This window comes from Tasmannia lanceolata, unplaced genomic scaffold, assembly GCF_043159265.1.
Source record: "Tasmannia lanceolata isolate RefF3 unplaced genomic scaffold, GAP_Taslan_0.1 ptg000020l, whole genome shotgun sequence".
Classification (NCBI taxonomy): Eukaryota; Viridiplantae; Streptophyta; class Magnoliopsida; order Canellales; family Winteraceae; genus Tasmannia; species Tasmannia lanceolata.
In genome coordinates, this window is record NW_027518697.1 from 16,845,038 (window position 1) to 16,865,059 (window position 20,022).

General features: G+C 36.7%; 1 protein-coding gene across 4 annotated transcripts in view; it reads right to left on the reverse strand.

Annotated features, from left to right (window-relative positions):
• Window positions 1-2,445: 2,445 nt before the first annotated feature.
• Window positions 2,446-20,022, reverse strand: part of LOC143854355 (uncharacterized) — a 30,707-nt gene continuing 13,130 nt past the window's right edge. For 2 of the 4 annotated variants that reach the window (XM_077364252.1, XM_077364253.1), the window contains 11 exons: window positions 16,566-16,642; window positions 14,572-14,678; window positions 12,243-12,375; window positions 11,124-11,240; window positions 10,955-11,040; window positions 8,565-8,631; window positions 7,607-7,685; window positions 7,382-7,473; window positions 5,123-5,266; window positions 3,251-3,320; window positions 2,446-2,798 (listed from right to left, as the gene is read on the reverse strand). In XM_077364252.1, coding sequence (XP_077220367.1) covers window positions 3,285-3,320; window positions 5,123-5,266; window positions 7,382-7,473; window positions 7,607-7,685; window positions 8,565-8,631; window positions 10,955-11,040; window positions 11,124-11,240; window positions 12,243-12,375; window positions 14,572-14,678; window positions 16,566-16,642 — 938 coding nt within the window. In that variant the 3' untranslated portion in view covers window positions 2,446-2,798; window positions 3,251-3,284. The remainder of the gene's footprint in view (window positions 2,799-3,250; window positions 3,321-5,122; window positions 5,267-7,381; window positions 7,474-7,606; window positions 7,686-8,564; window positions 8,632-10,954; window positions 11,041-11,123; window positions 11,241-12,242; window positions 12,376-14,571; window positions 14,679-16,565; window positions 16,643-20,022) is intronic. The other 2 variants (XR_013237487.1, XM_077364254.1) reach the window with 2 other exon arrangements.

Consider the following 20,022-nt stretch of genomic DNA (forward strand, 5'->3'; position numbering starts at 1 on the left):
AAAATAGTAATCAGTTGGTAGGATTTACTTTGTAGTTGTTTAGGATGTGTAGGCGTCTTAAAGATAAGGATTATCTGGATTAGGGATTTACTTTGTAGTTGTTTAGGAGTCTTAAAGATAAGGATTATATGGATTAGGGATTTACTTTGTTGTTGTTTAGGATGTGTAGGAGTCTTAAAGATGAGGATTATCTGGATTAGGGATTTTCTACAAATAACTTGTACAGTAGCCTTTCTTGGGGAATGAAGAAAATTGTTACAGAAATTGTGTCTTGTGCACAAAGGATGATTGATCCTTCCCTCGAAGTGGATCAAGAGGTTGATCTTCCCTCTAAGGAGATCAAATCTATTGCGAACCGATCCGGGTTCGTAACAAGTGTATCAGAGCTGCCCAAAAGCCAACGGCCCATGTTGATCACTAATCTTTGATTTATTAGGCCTTATTTGAAATTTTATTTGGGGGGAATTTTACTAGGAGTAGTCTGTAGTCGTCCAAAAGTAGCTTGTATCTTGGAGGGTTCTAGATATTTTAGGAGAGTTAGAGAGATGTTAGGAATTGTAGAGAGTTTGTAGGAAATTTTTATTTTCTTTCCCAGTTTGAATTGGAGTGGGGAAAGTCTATAAATAGACTTCAATGTAATTAGCTTTTAACAGCATTACTGATGAATAAAATTTATTTTTAGTCCCTATATGTCCCAGTTAGGAAAAACCCGCAAGATAGCCATCAGAATGTTAGTTTTCTTCTCTGTCTCTTCCTTTCTCAAAACCTACACCTATAATATGATTGTTCATCCCACCTTTTTTATCTATTTCAGCCATCCAAATCCAGCCCCCGATCACCTCCTTATTGTTGCTGCAAAACCCAAACGGCCTTGACCTTAACCCTTAAACTTTAGGAATCCAAAATCCATTAAATAATTCTCAGCCTTCCCTGACCTTAAAACCAGTCCTTGGAACCTCCCAAATCCCTAGTTTTTAGGAGCCAAGATCTCCTAACATCTAGGTTATTTATTTTCTCATCCCTTCCTACCTTCCTGTAGTTTTTTTTTTCCTCTCACTAAAAAACCTACATCAGCTGATTCTTCTCATAACTTTACTCAACTAAGCCTTTGTCCCAAACTAGTTGGCGAAAATCTCAGCCTTAGGTGGCCAGGGTAAAGATCAGCGGTTGGGATTAGTGGGCCCCATGATATTAGGAATCACAAGAGATTTGATAACAACCTAACTACCAAAAGGGAGTGGAAACGTAAATGAAGGGAAGAGTGGGAGAATATGAAACGGCGATGGGTAGTTTATATTCTTTAAACTATATAAAGATAAGCATAATCGGGCAAGAACTGATAGATCCCGGACATCCCGTCAGCCTTTTGGATGTGAAGTGAGGAGAACACTGTGGGTTTAATATTTTTTCATGTGTTCTCAGATTCCAAACAATGGCAAGGAGAAAGGAGAGAAAAGCTTCCACTATTCAGTACTATCTCTGAACATCGCTTACGCGAGATCAATCATCGGCAATGGAATATGGTAAGTCGGTTTATAAAGTTTTGTTAAAAACGTATAACAGTAATGGATTCTTCAAAGCTTCACGCCCAAGACCGTGTCCGTGCTTATCCGGCATCAAGTACTCACAAATGAATCCTTTAAAAAATCTTCATGAAGCAGGCCCCACATCACTATCCGAATATCACCTTTGCAGCCACATTATCTTTTCCCTACCAACAGCCAATTTTCTCTTAAATGCCCAACCAATTTACCCATCTTCTATTGTTTAAAAAAACATCTATCCGCTGTGTCGACCTTCCAAAAAAAAAATCATGGAAAGTTTGTTTACACTGTGTGTGTGTGTGTGTGAGAGAGAGAGAGAGAAGAGGGGGGGGGGGGGGGGGGGGCTCACTCACCACCTATGCATCTCTCTCTATGGCTCTCCTCACTCACCCCCTATGCATCTCTCTCTATGGCTCTACGCTTCTCTTACGCTAGTTAAACAAATATTCCATGAATTATTATTTTTTCATGGTTGCCAAACATGACCTAAATATATTTGATAATTTTAGGAAGGCTGTCGGGGGCAACTGTGACAATGACGTGTCTTCATATATCATCTCACTTTTTTGAAAAATTAAAAAAGAATAACCGGCTGGTAAAATCAATATGAGTGAAGCTGGCAAAAAAATAAACTTGAGTGGGTGGAAATATCATTTCCCATGAGATATAGCGTTCTTTAATTTAATTATTTGTTATGAAAGGTAATAACCAAATATAAAAAAAAAACAGTTTTTAAATATCACTATAATCAGTTTGGGGCTCAAAATCAATTCTCACAATCCAAAATGAACATGGCCCAAGTAGGAATACATAATTGTTTATTAGTTTCTCTTTGAAGGGAACTTTTGTCATTTTCCCTCAATTACTAAGGAATATTACTCACAGATAATGGGCGAGTACATGGAAAATCCTTTCGTCACAATAAATAAGCCTTGTTGGTTTCACATCACAATATCAAACATATTTGCAAAGAGAGAAAAGAGAACATAATCAAGTCATGTGTCACTTCCAAGCCTACTATAATCTCAGTTCATCACATTACAGCATATATCAGTGTATTTCATAACCATCCCAGATTGGGACTACTTACAAAAACGGCGAGCTAATTCCAAAAACCTGTCTTCAGTCTAGATTGTAGGTTGCACCTCACCTTCATGAACCCAGAATTTCTAGTAATCTCCAGTCAGCCATATGGCGGTGAATTCGTTCCGAAGAGGTATTCATCCCGAAGAGGTCTTTCACGGCCGCCTACCCCTGAAGGGGATTCAGAAATTTTTTATGTTTCCACAGCCTTATGCTGTTCTAAATGATGCATGTAACCTAAGTCACAAATATAGTTCTCGGGAATTTTTTGGCAAATGAAAAAAATCTCGGGACATATTATTTTTTTAATTTTTTTGGTTTATATTGGGGAAATGATAAAAAAAAATTATTTAAAAATATATTAATTAAGAAAAAAAAATATTGTGATATTATCGCAGTAAATGAAAATATCGCTAATTTTTTAAATTCTCGGGATTATTTCAGGATTTTGTCGTTTTATCAAAATGTCGCTACAAAATCGCTATATTTTGAAAATCTCGAAAATATTTGTGACATAGCATCTAACAAAAGTTGTCCATTTAAACAAGTCACACATTTTGCTTGACAGTTAGTCTCAGGAAAAAAAAAAGAAATAAGAGGATCGCATGAGATACAAGTGTTACCTCTTCGCAGAAAATATACAATCAACCATACAAGTCATTGGTGTACCAAGCGTGTTATGATCCAATGAATCTGAAGAATAAGAAAACAAGAATCAAAAGATGATATAAATGCTTGAGAACTTCTATTATGTAGAATAGGTACAAAGAATGGTTTGAGGAAAAAGTAATTGAGGACTAAGGGACCGTTTGGATACGCGGATTTTAGAATCTTGGATTTCTTTAAAATCCTGGATGGGAGACAAGAGAGGAGGAGACCGTCCGTTTCGCTTCTCTTTAGAATCTTGGATTAAGAAATCCAGGTTTAAGAAATCTCTCCCCCTTCCTGAGATTTCTAAAACCTGGAAACATGGAATGATCTCCTACTCTCTTACCGACGGAAAGAAGGGAGAGAAATCAGAAAACGACATTTGTATAGCATATGCTTTGATTGATTAAAAAAAATCCATTCAAAAAAAAAAGAAATCAGAAAACGACGGCCGGTCTCCTTCTTCCCTCGTCTCCCATCTACAATTTTGAGGAAATCCAAGATTCTAAAATCTGTGTATCCAAACAGCCCCTAAATTTAATTTAAGGAGGTATTCAACAAAAGGGAGTCTTCCTAATCACAATTATTAGAATAAAATTACCATAATGAATCTCCCTGTAAATAAGTAAAGAGGGAAGGGTTTATAAAAGCAAAAATTACCTATAGAATGAAAATTTTAAATCTTAACTGAGAACCAATGTTAACTATGAATCATATCTTTTTCTCCAGAAGCTTCAAATTTCCTAAAGAAGAAACAAGCTGACACTAGCTGTTCAAGATATTCTGTGAATCGTGGTGTAGTCTATCCTAGAGGGCGAGCCTTGGCGCAACAGTAGGGTTGCTCCATTGTGACCTCGTGGTCACGGGTTCGAGTCACGGAAACAGCCTCTCTGCAAAGCAGGTGTAAGGCTGCGTACATCTAGCCCTCCCTAGACCCCGCAATGGCGGGAGCCTCGTGCACTGGGCTGCCCTTTCAGTGGTGTAGTCTATCCTGCGCTAGCTGGACAAGATCAAAAGGGGTTGCCAAACCCAAGTTGGAGTCTATCCTGCGCTAGCAGGACAAGATCAATTTCTATGCTAAGCTTCAGGGGGGTGTTGATATATTTCACCTTAAATGGGGACCATCACAAGTAATGTGTTACTATTCATGTGAATAGTGGTGTGAATAGTGAAATCCTATCTGTAATGTTTATCATTCTATCCATCCATCCATCCATCCATCCATCTATCTATCTATATTATAATAATAATAATAATATAAACACAAGGGCGCATAGGGTTTTTACTTTTGAAACCTACAAGCTCCCTTCCTCTCTTCCGTTCTCCTGTGCTACTTCTTTCTTCATCCCTCCTTTCTTGTAGGGTTTTACTTTTGAAACCCACAAACTCTCTCTCTCTCTCTCTCTCTCTACTCCGTTTTTCTTTTCCCTTCTTCACTCCTTTTCTTGATTAGTTTACAGGGACAGCTGAGTAATTTATTGAATACTTGATATTGGAAAGCATGTATTGTATATTGATGAAAAAGGCCAACTTCTTTAAACCAACGAGGTTCACTATGGAATTTTAGATTTCTAATGAATAAAAATACATATGGTTTTTATTCAAATACAAACACTCATATTAAAATGATTTTAACAAAAACTAATAATATTGATAAAAATGCCTGACTACCATAAGAAACATGCCCAAGTTGCAGTTTCAACATAACCCATACCACAATTTTTGTAATTGTAGAATCCAGATTTGTAGCAATTTGATCAACTAAAGGTATAATGGCGTCAGACACTTGTTAAAATCAGAGGATGATAATCTCAAGAAAGGTATTCATGGGTATATAAAAGGCTTACAATGTTATTTTCAGGATACTTCCAGTAGAATCCTTGTATAGCAATAACACCGATGTTAGAAGCTACAAGAACAAATATGCTTAGAGAATGTCTTCCCATCCACTCCAACGGAGTGGTCAAGCACCGGTACTCAAATACATCTACCTGAACAGAAAAGATAACAAGAAGAAAGATGCAAAGGACACAAGTATCAACATCCATATTGAAAATAAAAAGTAGGATGCCCAATTTGACAATGTGGAACTAATAAATAAATTGCTGAATGTCAAGTCTGGCTTTTAAATTGATATCTTACTGAAAATTTGGAATCACAACTAAAATAAATTATGTAATGCTTGTCGGATGCCATGTACTTCCATGGAGAAAGGGAATGCAACCCTAGCATATTCTCTAAGTTTTGGGAAAACTGGTTTTACATTTCAATCACTAGCCATTATAATTTGAGAAAGCACAAGACAGAGCATGGTGAGATGCATTTTACATTGTCCTATCCAAGTAACTACAACCAACTTAGGTTTCTATTAGATGCGTTTTTTCTTCTATGGAGTTGAAAAAAAATTTGTATTATAAGAGGGCCAGAGATTGCCCCAGACAAAGGTCAGATCTATTAACAACATCTCTAGCTAATCAGCAAACAACCTCATTAGTTTCCTTAACAATAAGTAAAAAGGACCACATAACTCATGAATCTTGTCAATAATATGAGATAAATTTCATGGTTCTAGACTTCATAGAAATGGCCAAGTACCTGCATCAGAAGAGTCCCCTTCCACTCATATACTATTTCCCATTCCCATATATCTATGAAAGAGAAGACTAGCTTCTGTCTAACTCGATTCTTTGATACTAAAGAGCAGAGAATGCTTTCCAGAACCCCCATTTGTCATCCCTAAAGTTCTTCCCCACTCCCACCTTCTGTTGTATACAAAAAAGGTTATACCAAAGAAGCTTAATCATATTAGGAGGATAAGCCATCTCAAGCTTCTTTTCTTCTTTGGAGGATGTTCAACCATAGTACTATAATTTGAAAAGTCAATTTGATGACAACACTGAGTGACTCAATCAAAGAGTGATATCTGAGAAAAATAGAAAATATGAAAGAAGTAGAGCAGACCACAAGGTAAATCAAATCCATGACCTAATCCAGAGTCAACATGCTCATCCACTGCCCTTGCAGTCCACTCGTGTCATACAGTGGGATATATCTGAAGTTATAAAGTATTTTAGTCAGGTCGCCACTGAGTCGAACAAGTTAACTTGGGTCACTTGACTCAGTTTTGAGTTGAGTTGAGTATTCGAGTTTTCAAACTACTCACCTAATATTCTTCCAACTTCTATAAGAGTACAGGACTGATAATCACAGAAAGTCCTTTCTAACACCCAATTGATGATTAAGCTTTTCACAGACCTTATACGCCGAAGAATGGACAGCTCTTGTTCTCAAAGATCCTTTTATTTTCACTCATTCCATATTTCCTATAACATCATGAAAGGAGGTGATGCAGGTGAGATGGCGTAAGGTTTGATCCAGTGTCACCGGAGAGTGATTTGACACCAAATTGACGTGAACACCTTTGATTCCCAATGTGAGAAAGTGTACTTGGTTGGAGTACTGTTAATGACAATTCTGTCCAAGATTGATCCTTTCTTGAGAAATGGATTTTTAAGGAAAGTGAATTTTCCTTTAATTCTGAGAAATCTTGTTAAGAACTCTAAAGGATTTAAGCCTTTTTACACTCGGGAATCAATGTAAATTAAGGACAATCTCTGGTGCTTGAAGTTTCCTTTTGTTGTTCCTTTTCTTTCCACATGCCAGGTGCTGATCTGTTTTGGAGAAAGGTCTGAGCCTGTCTTTATGCAGAAGTTAAGTTTCAATAAAGACATCAAAGTAGCCTGGACCCATCAAGAACAAGTAGAGCTTTGGATCTTTCTTTTTCACAAATTTTGAGAGAAGTCAATGGGACAAGTGACTCTTTAGCTGGAGAAGGTTTACCAAGGCCGGGTTTGGCCATAGGGCAAGCTCAACCCTTGTTGGAATATTCTTTCTATTCTTTTTTCTTAATAACGTTTTATTTTGTTTTAATTTTATAGTAACATCAAAAAAGTGTTCAATAAAAAAATGACAAGCAAATGGATACTTGGCTGATTTTTTATTCTCTAGAACAAATATGAAATGTTATGATTTAACCATCAAAACTCAATACATAAGTTGTTATAGAAATAACGATATTTTCATAAGAGTGAATGTGTAGAACTCACCAATAAGTATAGAACACAAAATATGATCCCTGCTGAAGCGGATGTAAGCAACATGTAACTGATTGTGTACAGAGATTTGTTTAGGGGAATCCCTGAGAGGAAACAAGACCATAATATGACATCAGTTCAACAAAAAACAAAATTATTCTGCAATTCTGAGACATTTTAAGGCATAAATCTGGCTGTTTAGAGCCATAGTAGCAGTCTGGTTGCTAATGTGCATACCTGTAAAGGTAAGGAATACTCCAAGGGCAAAGAGGGAAACTGAAAATCCTAACCAATGAAAAAGGCGATATTTATGATCCTGAAACAAACTTTCAGTGGCATTAAATTCACACACCAATCAATGATCAAAATAATATGGGCTATTTGAATTTGAAAAACAAACCACATGGATCACAATGATCAGAGATATATTATTCATCAAAATGAGAATATATTCGTGGGACTAGAAAACATGGACAACTTGCATATATATAATTCCATCCAAATTTAAAGATCATGTATCATAGTTCTATTATTATTGGCATTCTTGTAATATGGGATTCCCCCTTTTTCACATGTAATACATTATGAGAAGTCGAGGGGTAAGACTTGCATCGTAGAGAATAGGTTGTTGGGTACAAACTTGCAGATACTCCAATGATCCAATTATCAAGCTGTTGCAGGATCAAGGAGAGGTTTTTGAGGATCCTAGCAGACAGAAATGTCTTTTGGGAAGCTTATTTTCTTAACTACTAGGAATTCTGATTTTTCTTTGCAGTGAGTGTATTGATCCAGTTGATTCGCTTGCCTGGAGTTCCCTCATTGACGTGTAATTCGAGGCAGCTTATGAGTTATGATACCTGTAAGGCATTCTAGGTAGAATAATTATTTTCAATCCCAACAATCGCTCGAGTATTGAGAGTTATTCTGATTTTGAATAGGATACGATAGAATTCTTGGGGGAGAAACAATCCTTTCATTAAGTCATAAAATAGATTTACAATGACTTAAATGCAACCATACATCAAGAGACTAAGCAAACTTTAATGAAGGGAGGCACCACAAAACATAACATATACATATTTCTAACAACTACATCCATGCTAAAATCCGAAGAGGGTTCATGAACTTTGCTTGCATCATGAAGTTTTCCACAATAAATAAATATAAGTATACGTCCCAAACAAAGAATCCATACCTCTAAATGTATAAGAACATGACCAAAATGAAGTCCAATAATGCATGTCACTGCAGCTGTAAAGGAACTGAAAATAAGTGCCATCAGTAAAATAATATCTGAATCCCTTTTTAAAGAGGAAAGCACTGAACATCTAGATGATCTAGTGTCTACAGTTATGACCATCGCCAACGTAGTATAAGAATCAAAAGTGCAGTTTCTATAACATAAACTAAGGATCAAAAGATCGATTTACATTTGGCTTACAAAACAAATCTACACATGGATACAGCAGCAAAAGTGTTTGAAGAGAAGAGTGTCTATCTCTGCTGAAAATAATCTATATCAGCATAGTTGTGAAGAACGCAAGTTATAAAAAAATAAAAATAAACACCTCAGTTACATACTTTTTTATTATAGCAGCTCCAGTACATCTCTTTCCCAGTTTCTATGAAACTTCCTTTATCCAAAGATTATTGTTAGATGAAGCGGTGTAATTTACATACCCGGTTAGGGGTATTCTTGACATTTCCCATGTAACCCTAGCAACACACACACACATATATTAGGGGATTTGCTAGCGTTCATCGCAAAAGGCATTTCGCAGATGGACTGTCGCATGTCAGACCAGCCACACAGGATCACTTTTCAGCAAATTTTGTCTTCATTCACTGTGTGGATGGTCTGACATGCGACAGACCATCTGTGAAATGTCTTTTGCATAATATATATGGACGCTAGCAAATCCCCAAAACAGACAAAAAAAAACAAACCCTTGGCCGCCCCTCTCCACCATTGCTGCCCCCTCCCAAAACCCATTGCCGCACCCCCCTCTCCAAGCCCTAGCCACCGTACCCCTCTCCAAACCCTAGCCGTAACCCACGCTTTTACTAGCCGCCGCACCCCCACCCTCTCCAAACCCTATCCGTACACCACCCACCTTTATACCCTTCCCGTACACCACCACCCAAACCCTAGGCGCACACCACATCCCTCCCCAACCCTAGCTGCCCCCTCCTACCTCCCCAAACCATTTCGCATCACCCATTTGGGGCTTTCCTGCATCGGATTCTTTTTTTATTTTGATTCCGGCTTCTTTCGTTTCACTCCTCTGATGGTTTGAAAACTTCCATGTACCTACCATTGTTGTTGAGTGCTTCGGGAAGGTCTTGTTCCTAGTTATGTCGTCTTTGCTTTGGTTGCTTGTGTTTTCAGGTTTCATCCGTTCCGGAGCTGGATGATGTTGTGTTGGGTTGCTTGTTTATCGCCCTACTGATCTCTTTTCTTCTTCGTCGTTGTTGGTGGATCTCCTTTGAGGTTTTTATTTTTCATGGCTACTTCGTCTGGATCTACTTCAATGGAGCTTCCTATGGTTCAGATGACGTCCATAAAATTGAACGGGTCTAATTATCCGCCATGGCGTAGGGCAGTTGAGACGTTCCTTGTGGCTTGGGGCAAGGTTGAGTATCTTGAAAAGGATGCTCCTCCCATTTTTTTTGTTCTTCTCCTCAATAGGAAACACCATGCTTCTCACCTTTTATTCCCTTCTCTTATAGTGGATGCAGGTAATTAAAGATACAGGTCCCCTCTTCCCTATTCATAGACAAACTTAAAGAGGTTAGGGCTAGGAGGCAAGGTCAACTTGGACCTCTCCCCTATTTCAAGACAAACTTAGAGAGGTTAGGGCTAGGAGGCAAAGTCAACTTGGATTCAGCAAGTCATCGGATTTTTCCAAATCTCAGAAGTGTCCTAAGGTGCAAGGTAGTGTCCTATAAGGCTACAACACTATGCACCCTAGGAGTATGTTCACATCAAGGCTACTCATTAATCAAATTAATGAGATATCTAATATTGAGGTCTTTCTCCCTAAATTCTTCTAATGGGGATCCAATTCACTACTGGCGCCATAGGTGAAATATGAAATGGTAAGATTCATAGTTGAAGGCTAGTCAGAGATCAAATCAAGGCTAGTCATATAATGCAGCATTCATCCTAATTTTTAAATTCAAATTTAATTTTGATAATTGCTAAATGACCCATATGTAGTATATGAAATGGCAAAACTAGCCCTAAGTTTCCTACACATATTAACAAACTAAAAAGTCCATATCCAGAGGGCAAATGCCTATCCTATCCATAAGAAAACTACAGATGACAAAACTAACCACCCAAAAGAAATTTCCTAAACTTCTATTGAAAATAGTATCAAATAGAAGAAATATTTTTTATATTAAAAAAATATAGAAGTAAAAGCTGGGCAAAAATTCATAATCTATTACAAGCTGGGCGAAAATTCATAAATCAAGATAGTTGCTAACAATTAGAATTCCATAAAGCTTAATTATTATTTTTCTTTTGGTAAGTAAATGCATATTAATTTACAACTACTAAAGATTAGTACATCAATTCACCTTAGAATGCCTTCAGGATCGAATGGAGCAAGGCACCAAGATGGTGAATTTTCTGAAACTTGGCCATTTCTGGTAGTATTGCATTCCTACTGATTGAAAATGATAGTTTGGTATCAGAAAACACATAATGATAGCAGAAAACCATAACTAACATCTCCAGATTACACACCTCTAAATTTCTGTAACCTGGCTTCATATATAAATGCTCAACACCAAGAACATAACGATCAATCATTCCAGCAGAATTACATGCTGGTCCAAGATCACCCCTCACTTCACACTTCACCTGCAACAAGGTAGACTTAAATGAATCATTATATAAAATATTAGGAATTCTAGACATTCAAGAGAATAAATTGCCAGTATGAAATATCTACACGTCAATAGTAATAATTAGCAGCGAGTAGATTATCAAGACAGATAAAGGACTGTTTTTATTAATACAAGCAATTTATGCCAGCTTAAAATAGGAGGTAAAAAAGCATCACAAATGCTACTTTCTTTGTCCTTAGTCTGCTAGAAAGGCATTTATGAAGGAACACCACATCAGTCTAAACAGAAGAAGATGGAAAGTTTACCATTTAAATAAAGGAATATGAAAGGTTCACCAAGGTTAGGCATAGAAGAAAGCACAGCCAATAATAATCCAGATAGAAGAAACATGACTTTCTAGTATGTGCCAAGGCACACTGGAAAGCGATTTGCCTCAAGAATATTTCTATTATAATTCCCATGAACAAGGAGTGTGTTTCTTGAGCTATTCATGTGCTCCGAATATCAGCCACTAGACCTGATGCAATCTAGATTCTAGGCTATTCATGATGAGGCCTTGTAAACACAACAATTGGGCCGATTGCCATTGCATCCTTTATATAAAAAAAATGAACACTTAACCTTTTTTGGAGGAAATAAACTTAAAATGTCTAAGAAAAAAATTAAAATAACAATGTGATGATGATTCTCAAGCATCTAAAGGTAAGTAGGTAACATCGTTATGCCTAGTCATGAAGCTCGTAATTTCAACTTTCAATTAGCAACGTTCAATATTAAGTACATACTACAATATATAGCATGTATAATATACATACAAGCTGGCTAGGAAATGTTCATTATTAATATATAACAGAAACAAAAAAAAACTATCCATGGAAAATGTCAACAAAGGAAGTTACGCGTGACAAAGAAAATCAATGAAAGACACATGCATAAAATTTGGTATCGCAACCATAAATCCTGAGCAAACCCAATGAACAAACAACACATTACATAAAGTAAAAATAAAACTCACCTTGTAAACAGCATAGCTACTATTTGATGAAATAGAAGAAGAAGTAGATTGTGGCACTTTAAATTGCCAATCCGGAACATACAAACCATATAATAGCCCCAAATATATGGTGGACAGTGAAAATGTGAAAAACCTACAATCAAAACATCATAAAATAGAAATATGAGTAATGGGCTAACTTGATTGATCATAGCAAGAAAGCCCTTTCAAAACTGCAAATGTCTTTAAAAGTGACTAACAATGAGATTTCAAGTTGAGGAGCAATGCAGCAAGTGACTTGTGGGGCCAAAAGTTAACCTCAACCAAGAAATGTCTTTATAAGAATTATGATTTGGATGTGGGGGTACCTCAATTTAAATTGTCAATTGTTCTTCCACTATTTCATACTGCGAGCTTTCATTTGGGGGTACCCCAACCAAGAAAAATCCACGAAACAAAATTTGATCTGGAGGGGCAAAGATTTAGCCACCCCCAAAATCCTCCCTTGCTACAAATACTCTTGGAAATTTCCAAGGGCCCAAAATCCTCGCTTCCTACGTGTTAGAAGTGTATTGTGTGTGTGAGTATATTGCCTAAGGGCATAATGGTCATTTGTTTGTTGTCTCTCTCTTTTATATATATAAATACGTAAGTGAGGGAAGAACATCCAACTCACTCTTTTCCTCTTCACTCTCTTCTCCTTCAACATGGTATCAGAGCCCTAGGGTTTGAATCCCTAGGGACCACTATTGTCTCTTCTTCTTCCTCTTCCCCTTCTCCTTTTTTTCTTTCCTTCTTTCCCCTAACCCTAACCTTTTCTTCTCCCTCTCCCCAGGACATCTCCCACCCCAACCATCTTCTCCCTCTCCAGCCCACCTCCCGCCCCAATCCTCCCCCCTCCTCCACCATAAATATTCACAGAAATACTTCTGGGAGAGGGATAAAATTTAGCCCCACTTAAAATTTCACCTATCATTCAATATTTATGGAACTGTTTCACGTGTCGACTAAGGAGGTATAAACAGATTTTAGTTTTGACAACTGATTCAAGTGAAGGAACATGTTTGGACGGAGCAAGAAGATCAGAAAGAGGCAATCCTATGATTGTGGGGTAAGATGATGAAAAGATTGATGAGAGGAAGAGGAAGGGCATCACACCCTAGCCATTTCAAAAAAAAGAAGGATGAAGGGCATCACCCCCACTGGAGATGAATCAAAGAAAGAGGACCAGGAGGTAAGGGTGTCAGGATTGGAGAAGAATAAGAAATGCAATGAAGGGAATGCTGATGAAGATGAGAATGAGGAAAAAGATGGAAATGGTTCAGGCAATGAAGTTATCTGTTCTGAATTGTAGAGCTTCATATATCAATGGCAATGCGTAGAGCTAGTACTATTTGCAGACAAAGTTATGTGGCAACAAGTATATGCCCATGGACTAAGATTAAGGTGCTTCCTGTTGCAGAAAACTAGTCTTAGGTTGTCATGGTTTGTGAATAACATTATAAGATAGTATTATGAATTAGGGCTTCATATACGAGTTGCAATGAATAGAGCACTACTATTTGCAGATAAATATTGCGGGAACATGTATCTATTGAGTATAAAGTCCATAGTTTGTTAGTAATGACATTCATGTAATTACCTGTATTACGTGCTTAAATAAAAATACTATGAGATAGAGAGAAACCCTAATCTCTCTACTTTCTTCCTTCTCCTAATTTTTCTCTTCTCTTCTTATCATCATCTCTTATCTTCTCTAAATCTCCCAATCAGAAAATCACCTGTATATGCCCATTAGCTATGAGTATGATGCTTACTGTTGCAAACAACAGCTCTTAGGTTGTCTTCATTTGTGAATAACATTATGATATAGTATTAAGATTTTGTTTTTTTATATATGTGCAGTTATACAATAGAGAGCGAGCCTTGGAGCAACGGTAAGGTTGCTCCACTGTGACCTGGTAGTCACAGGTTCGAGTCACGGAAACACCCTCTCTGCAAAGCAGGGGTAAGGATGCGTACATCTATCCCTCCCCAGACCCTGCAATGGCGGGAGCCTCGTGCACTGGGCCGCCCTTTTTTTGTAGTTATATAATGTTATATTTTATTGGTTCTGATGTGTAATTTGTGAATTATGATTAATGGCTTATAAGTTGTGAATCTTGTAATATCTAAAATTTATGGCATGTTTCAATAAATTCTATTAAGCTAAAATTAATGAGTTAATGATATATGTGAACATAGATCTTGAATTAGATTCTTCCACATTCATGCCATTTTGTTCATGATCCTTCCAGTTAAATTACATAAAACACAACATTAGAAAGTTGCACAAGACAGAACTCCGTACCAATGAAAATAGTAACTCTTGAAAACTCCTACCCTCACGTCCCTTGACTTTCTCGGAGAAAACCAAATTTCACACAAAGCTGCAATAATATATGCAATACTGATCCTCTGCATGCAGTCACAGAATAAAGTAGGATATAAGTTTACCATTCTCTTTGTATATAAGAAATAGATAAATTGGGGAAAGAGAGATAATAATAGAAAACTCACACAAAACAAAGAAAACAGTAAAAAACTACAGAGAAGCAATTTATCATGAAAATTCTAGAGGGAGTAATATATTGAACACTCACTCAAACAAAGAAAACAAAAACAAAAATAAAATAAAAACTACAGAGAAACAATTTTTCATGAAAATTCTAGAGGGATTAATATATTGAGTTCTCTTTACAAAATAATCAACTCAACTCAACAAAACCTTTGTCCCAAACTAGTTGGGGTCGGCTAAATGAGTCCTTTAGAAAAATTTCAAAATAACCTAATATAAATTAATTACCCACAAATCAAAAAATTAAAATAGGAATGCCTTCACGCTATTAATGTGCTACATGAAACATATCAATTCCACACCCATGACATAAGGTGAGTGGAAAGAAACATGCAGAGGGCCATCTATTGAATCATAAATGATTTCATGTTGCCTTGGAAAGAAATCCTAGTTGTTTGAAAAGTCAAGGAGAGATGGCAAGATGGAAACCACCTCCATCCAAAGTAATAAAGCGTAAGATTGCTTGATTTTAATGGTTGCTTCTTGAGAAATTGGGTTCCAAGGGGATTGATGGAGCCTTTAGATATGATCGAAGTGAAGTTATTGTCTTATTCGGGTCTGATTGGCAAAGCTAGTACTAATGAATCCAAGATAAAAGGCTTGCTAATGGGCAACTCTTTGTTGAAGAAGGTTGGTGGTGGGCATTGGCAGAGGGTGACTCATTGGAAAAGCATTTGGTTGGGCAACAGAGAGTGTGGTAGGCTTTAGAGTTTTGGTCATATTATCAATGAGATAATAGACTGTTAGTGGTTTGCTTGTTTCCTTCACCCATATTACAAGGGCTGGTAATGAATTAGTTGAGAACCATGCAAAAACAGTTGTCGGCAGTGATCTGTCTGTGGGGCAAGCTCCTCCCTAATGTATAAATTTCAATAAAGTCAGTTAAAGTTTCAAAAAATATCTATGATTTAGCTTACAATTGTAGTGGAATAAGAAGTCAAAAGGGAGGAGACAAGCATTTGATCAGTTTAGAATTACCTCTCAGAGAATAGTGGAATAGAAGTAAGTAGTGTTTGGTCACGCGGCATAGACTTGGAGAGTAGTGGAAAAAGTAGGGGTATCATTACCAACATAGAGAGCGAAGACAGATAGTGAAGAGAAAGGAAGAAAAATCACCTTAGATCGTCCTGCAACATTTACAATCTAACAAGGTACATGATTTTCCCAATACTAATATATCGTTTGAGATTACAGAAATTAAGAGAATATAAAAATAATAACTAAAGAAAAAAAGAATAAACAATGGATAGAATAAGTATTACAATAAGATATAGAATTTTCCATCCTGCATTTTTGGGTGAATAGAATATAAAAAAAATGATTAGATTACTCTAAAGAAAAAAAGAATAAACAATGAATAGAATAAGTATTACAATAAGATAAAGAATTTTCCATCCTGCATTTTGGGTGAATAGAATAGAAAAAAATGATATAGATTACTTGATCTATAAAATCGACTGCATATGAAGAGAAAAGTGTCCTCATTGAGAAAGCATTTCTATATGAATATGGATTTACTCGTGCACAAGATCAGAATCCATGAAATTCACCTTCTAAGTGAAAATTGTCAAGAGATATAAAAAAAAATAGATGCACCACTTCCCTTAAGATTAGATGATAAACTCAAAATTGAATAGATATAGAAAATTCACACAACAAAAAGACATAATAGAAGCAATCTTACCTAAAAGGTTACAGTATAAGTAAAAATGCTTTCATGATAATACCTGTAGAATACCAACCCAACGTATCTTTTCAACATCAACACCATATGTCAAGGAATTCACGCCATGAAAATAACCACCTGAAATGGATAAAATTACACCATGAAAATAGCTGCCTGAAATGGAGAAAATCATGTGCAGACATTTCTTTTAATTTGCCATTACATCTAGTCAATAACTAGAACAAGAGTAATTACAAAATCACAAATAATATAAAAAATTATCAACCATAAGAAAATAAAGCAATATATTCATAAATTTTGCAAGATTAGCAAAGGAAATTTAATAAGATTCCAAGTTCCAAGCATAGGATGCTTCTAGAAAAAAACATATGACTATGATCTTGATGTATATAATGTGTGTAATAACACTGGGTACAATAACAAAAATAATCAGTCTCATATGTATATGTGCGTATAACTAGAAGAGCAAGTGACAATCAAAATTTCAAGTTCAAACTTTAAATTATGACTTTGATGACCTTATAAGAAGATAAAAAAACATGATAATTTTCATTCAAATTAGAGAGTATTTGCAAGAGTTTCAGTTGCGAGACTAAATTCCAGCAGTTCCTCAATCAAATTGCAAAGCTTGAATGATGAGGATGTGTTCATAAAAACACTTAATAGTTGTACTGAAAAATCTAAGTTATATATGAATCATAAAGCATCTATAGGGATTTGGAGTAGTAAGCTTTATTGCTTAGAGATACCCCACCCCTATGGACCCCTTGAAATCGAGTAGCTACACTACAGGTCCCATGACAATCCCACGTGTAACGCAGGCATAGTGTTACCAAGGATCTAGATTACAAATGAACAATACGCAACAACACCAACTTGAGTGACTTGTGTTCTTATGTAGTAAGTTTGGTAAAATCATGGTTCAACTAATTAGTCAACATGATGCAAGGTCAGTAAACAGGTTAGATAAGCAGGTCAGTTCAAGAAGTTGATCAGCATCATATGAAGCCATAAACCAACTAATATAAATTTGTGTAAAAAATACTTTAAGAGTTTCTTGAAAAGGAAATATGTTCAAAAGGATATATTTTTTTTCTATGATTTGGCCAACACTTTGAATATGTTGCTGACACACGTGTCCTTCCGTTTCCGACACGACACACGTGTCCACCAGTGTCGACACTCCTTTGGACACTTTTAAATAATATGCTATAAGTGACTTAATGTGGGTGTGTGGACACGTTTTTGTGTTGGTCAAGTGTGACATTCTGTTTTATTACTGCATATTGCATTTAACTCTTTTATTATAAACTCTTTTTTAGCTCTTTTTTAATTAAGATTTATTGTTGTATCACATATACTTTCTATTTTAGCCGTGGCCCCGTTTCTAAATTTTGGAGGTTTGCTGTGTCCATGTCAACACGCGACACTCGTGTCTGTGTCCACAAATCATAGTTTTTTTTGAAACATATGTCCAAAAGGATAGTATATAATAGTTCATCAAGTTTGGTTTGCAGCATTCATCAAAAATATTATAAAATAAATATCTTACAAATTACAAAGTAATGACATTTGTTTGAAGCAGTTTCTTTATATGGGATGGTTTTTTGTCATGCTGGCATGGAAATTTGTCTTTTTCCAAACAATCTGCTATATTATTATGGAAGTTGCTAAGACCCTAAGGGCACCTTTGGCTAACATGAATTTGTTTTCATGATAAATTGGTTTCTCCAACTGGAGATGAGGGTGAAGTCGTTAAAAATCAGGAAACCAAATCCCTTCCCCATTTTTAGCCACATCTAATCGCCGGAGACTCTAGTTTCCTTTTAAAGAGTTTTATGGGATGTTTTTTTGTCATGCTGGCTTGGAAATTTGTCTTTTTCCAAACAATCTGCTATATTATTATGGAAGTTGCTAAGACCCTAAGGTCACGTTTGGCTAACATGAATTTGTTTTCATGATAAATTGGTTTCTCCAAGTGGAGATGAGGGTGAAGTCGTTAAAAATCATGAAACCAAATCCCTACCCGATTTTAGCCACATCTAATCGTCGGAGACTCTAGTTTCCTTTTAAAGAGTTTTATGGGATGTTTTTTTGTCATGCTGGCTTGGAAATTTGTCTTTTCCAAACAATCTGCTATATTATTATGGAAGTTGCTAAGACCCTAAGGGCACGTTTGGCTAACATGAATTTGTTTTCATGATAAATTGGTTTCTCCAAGTGGAGATGAGGGTGAAGTCGTTAAAAATTAGGAAACCAAATCCCTTCCCAATTTTTAGCCACATCTGATCGCCGGAGACTCTAGTTTCCTGGATTTGGTTTCCTAATTTTTAGCAACTTCACCCTTATCCTTTGGATGCATATCATGAGTACTACGGCCATGAACACCGAACGACCATCTGCCAAGCCAGAGAAATTGCAAGACGTCAAGCCCAGTCGTTTTTTATACGTATGGTGCAGGAGATCGTGTCGAAGGTGGGCCTCCATTTCATCGATGGGAAGAGATTCGTTATGAGTTTATGGGTTTTCATGCGATATTGGCACATCGGTATGAACTAAGATTGAAGCATGAACGAATAATCACAACTCGCTGTGGACGTGAAGCCGCAACCCGTCGTGCACGAGACGCCGAAATTGAAGCAGAAAACAGATACTTGGAGCACCGCATGCATGAGAAGGAAGTTGCGAACACTATCGAAGGGCAAGATGCCAGTGTTGATGAGATCATTATCGAAGTTGAGCCCATACTTATGTCAGATACAGTGTCCATGAAGGCAGATACAGAATCAGAGATGGAAGATATAAAGCCATAGAGTCTAGTGGTTGATGAGGCATTGCGAGAGCATGGAGAGCACGAGCGGTCTACTGAGGTTGTTGATTCCATATCATTACATAAGCACGGTGACAATATTGATTCTACAATAGATGCTCCGATCGAGATGATTGTGGCGGTTGAGACAAAGGATTTCAGTGCACATATTGATCATCAGAAGATTTGTCAGTTTGACATCGCTGAGCCGCATCAAATATCCACGGATGAGCTTATTGGTGATGACCTTTTAGATGATGGCCATAGCTTGGTACTACCTACAGTCATCACGCCAGTCCAGGAGGATTACATTGGCATTTTCCCAGCTTCATTGATTCTCAAGAGAGATTCGCGTCGTTATGATTCTACATGGGTAATTCTTACCTATTGCTCCGCCGGCGTATCAGGCTACTCTCACGATTGTCGCGAGCATTAGACATCATGAGTTCTTCTGACGGATTACGACTCATACTGCTTCAGTGGATCGTGTACATATTTGATCCAGCAGGACTCGAACTCGAGGTCGAATTCTTTTCAAGCGGGGGAGAATGATGCGGATTGTAGGCCAAATAAGTGGCATATTTGCCTATTAGTATTTATTTACATGTTTTTAGTTTTCCATGTTATTTAGTTTCTAGGATTTTATTTTCCATGGAATTTAATTGCCTATAAATAGGCCTCATGTATT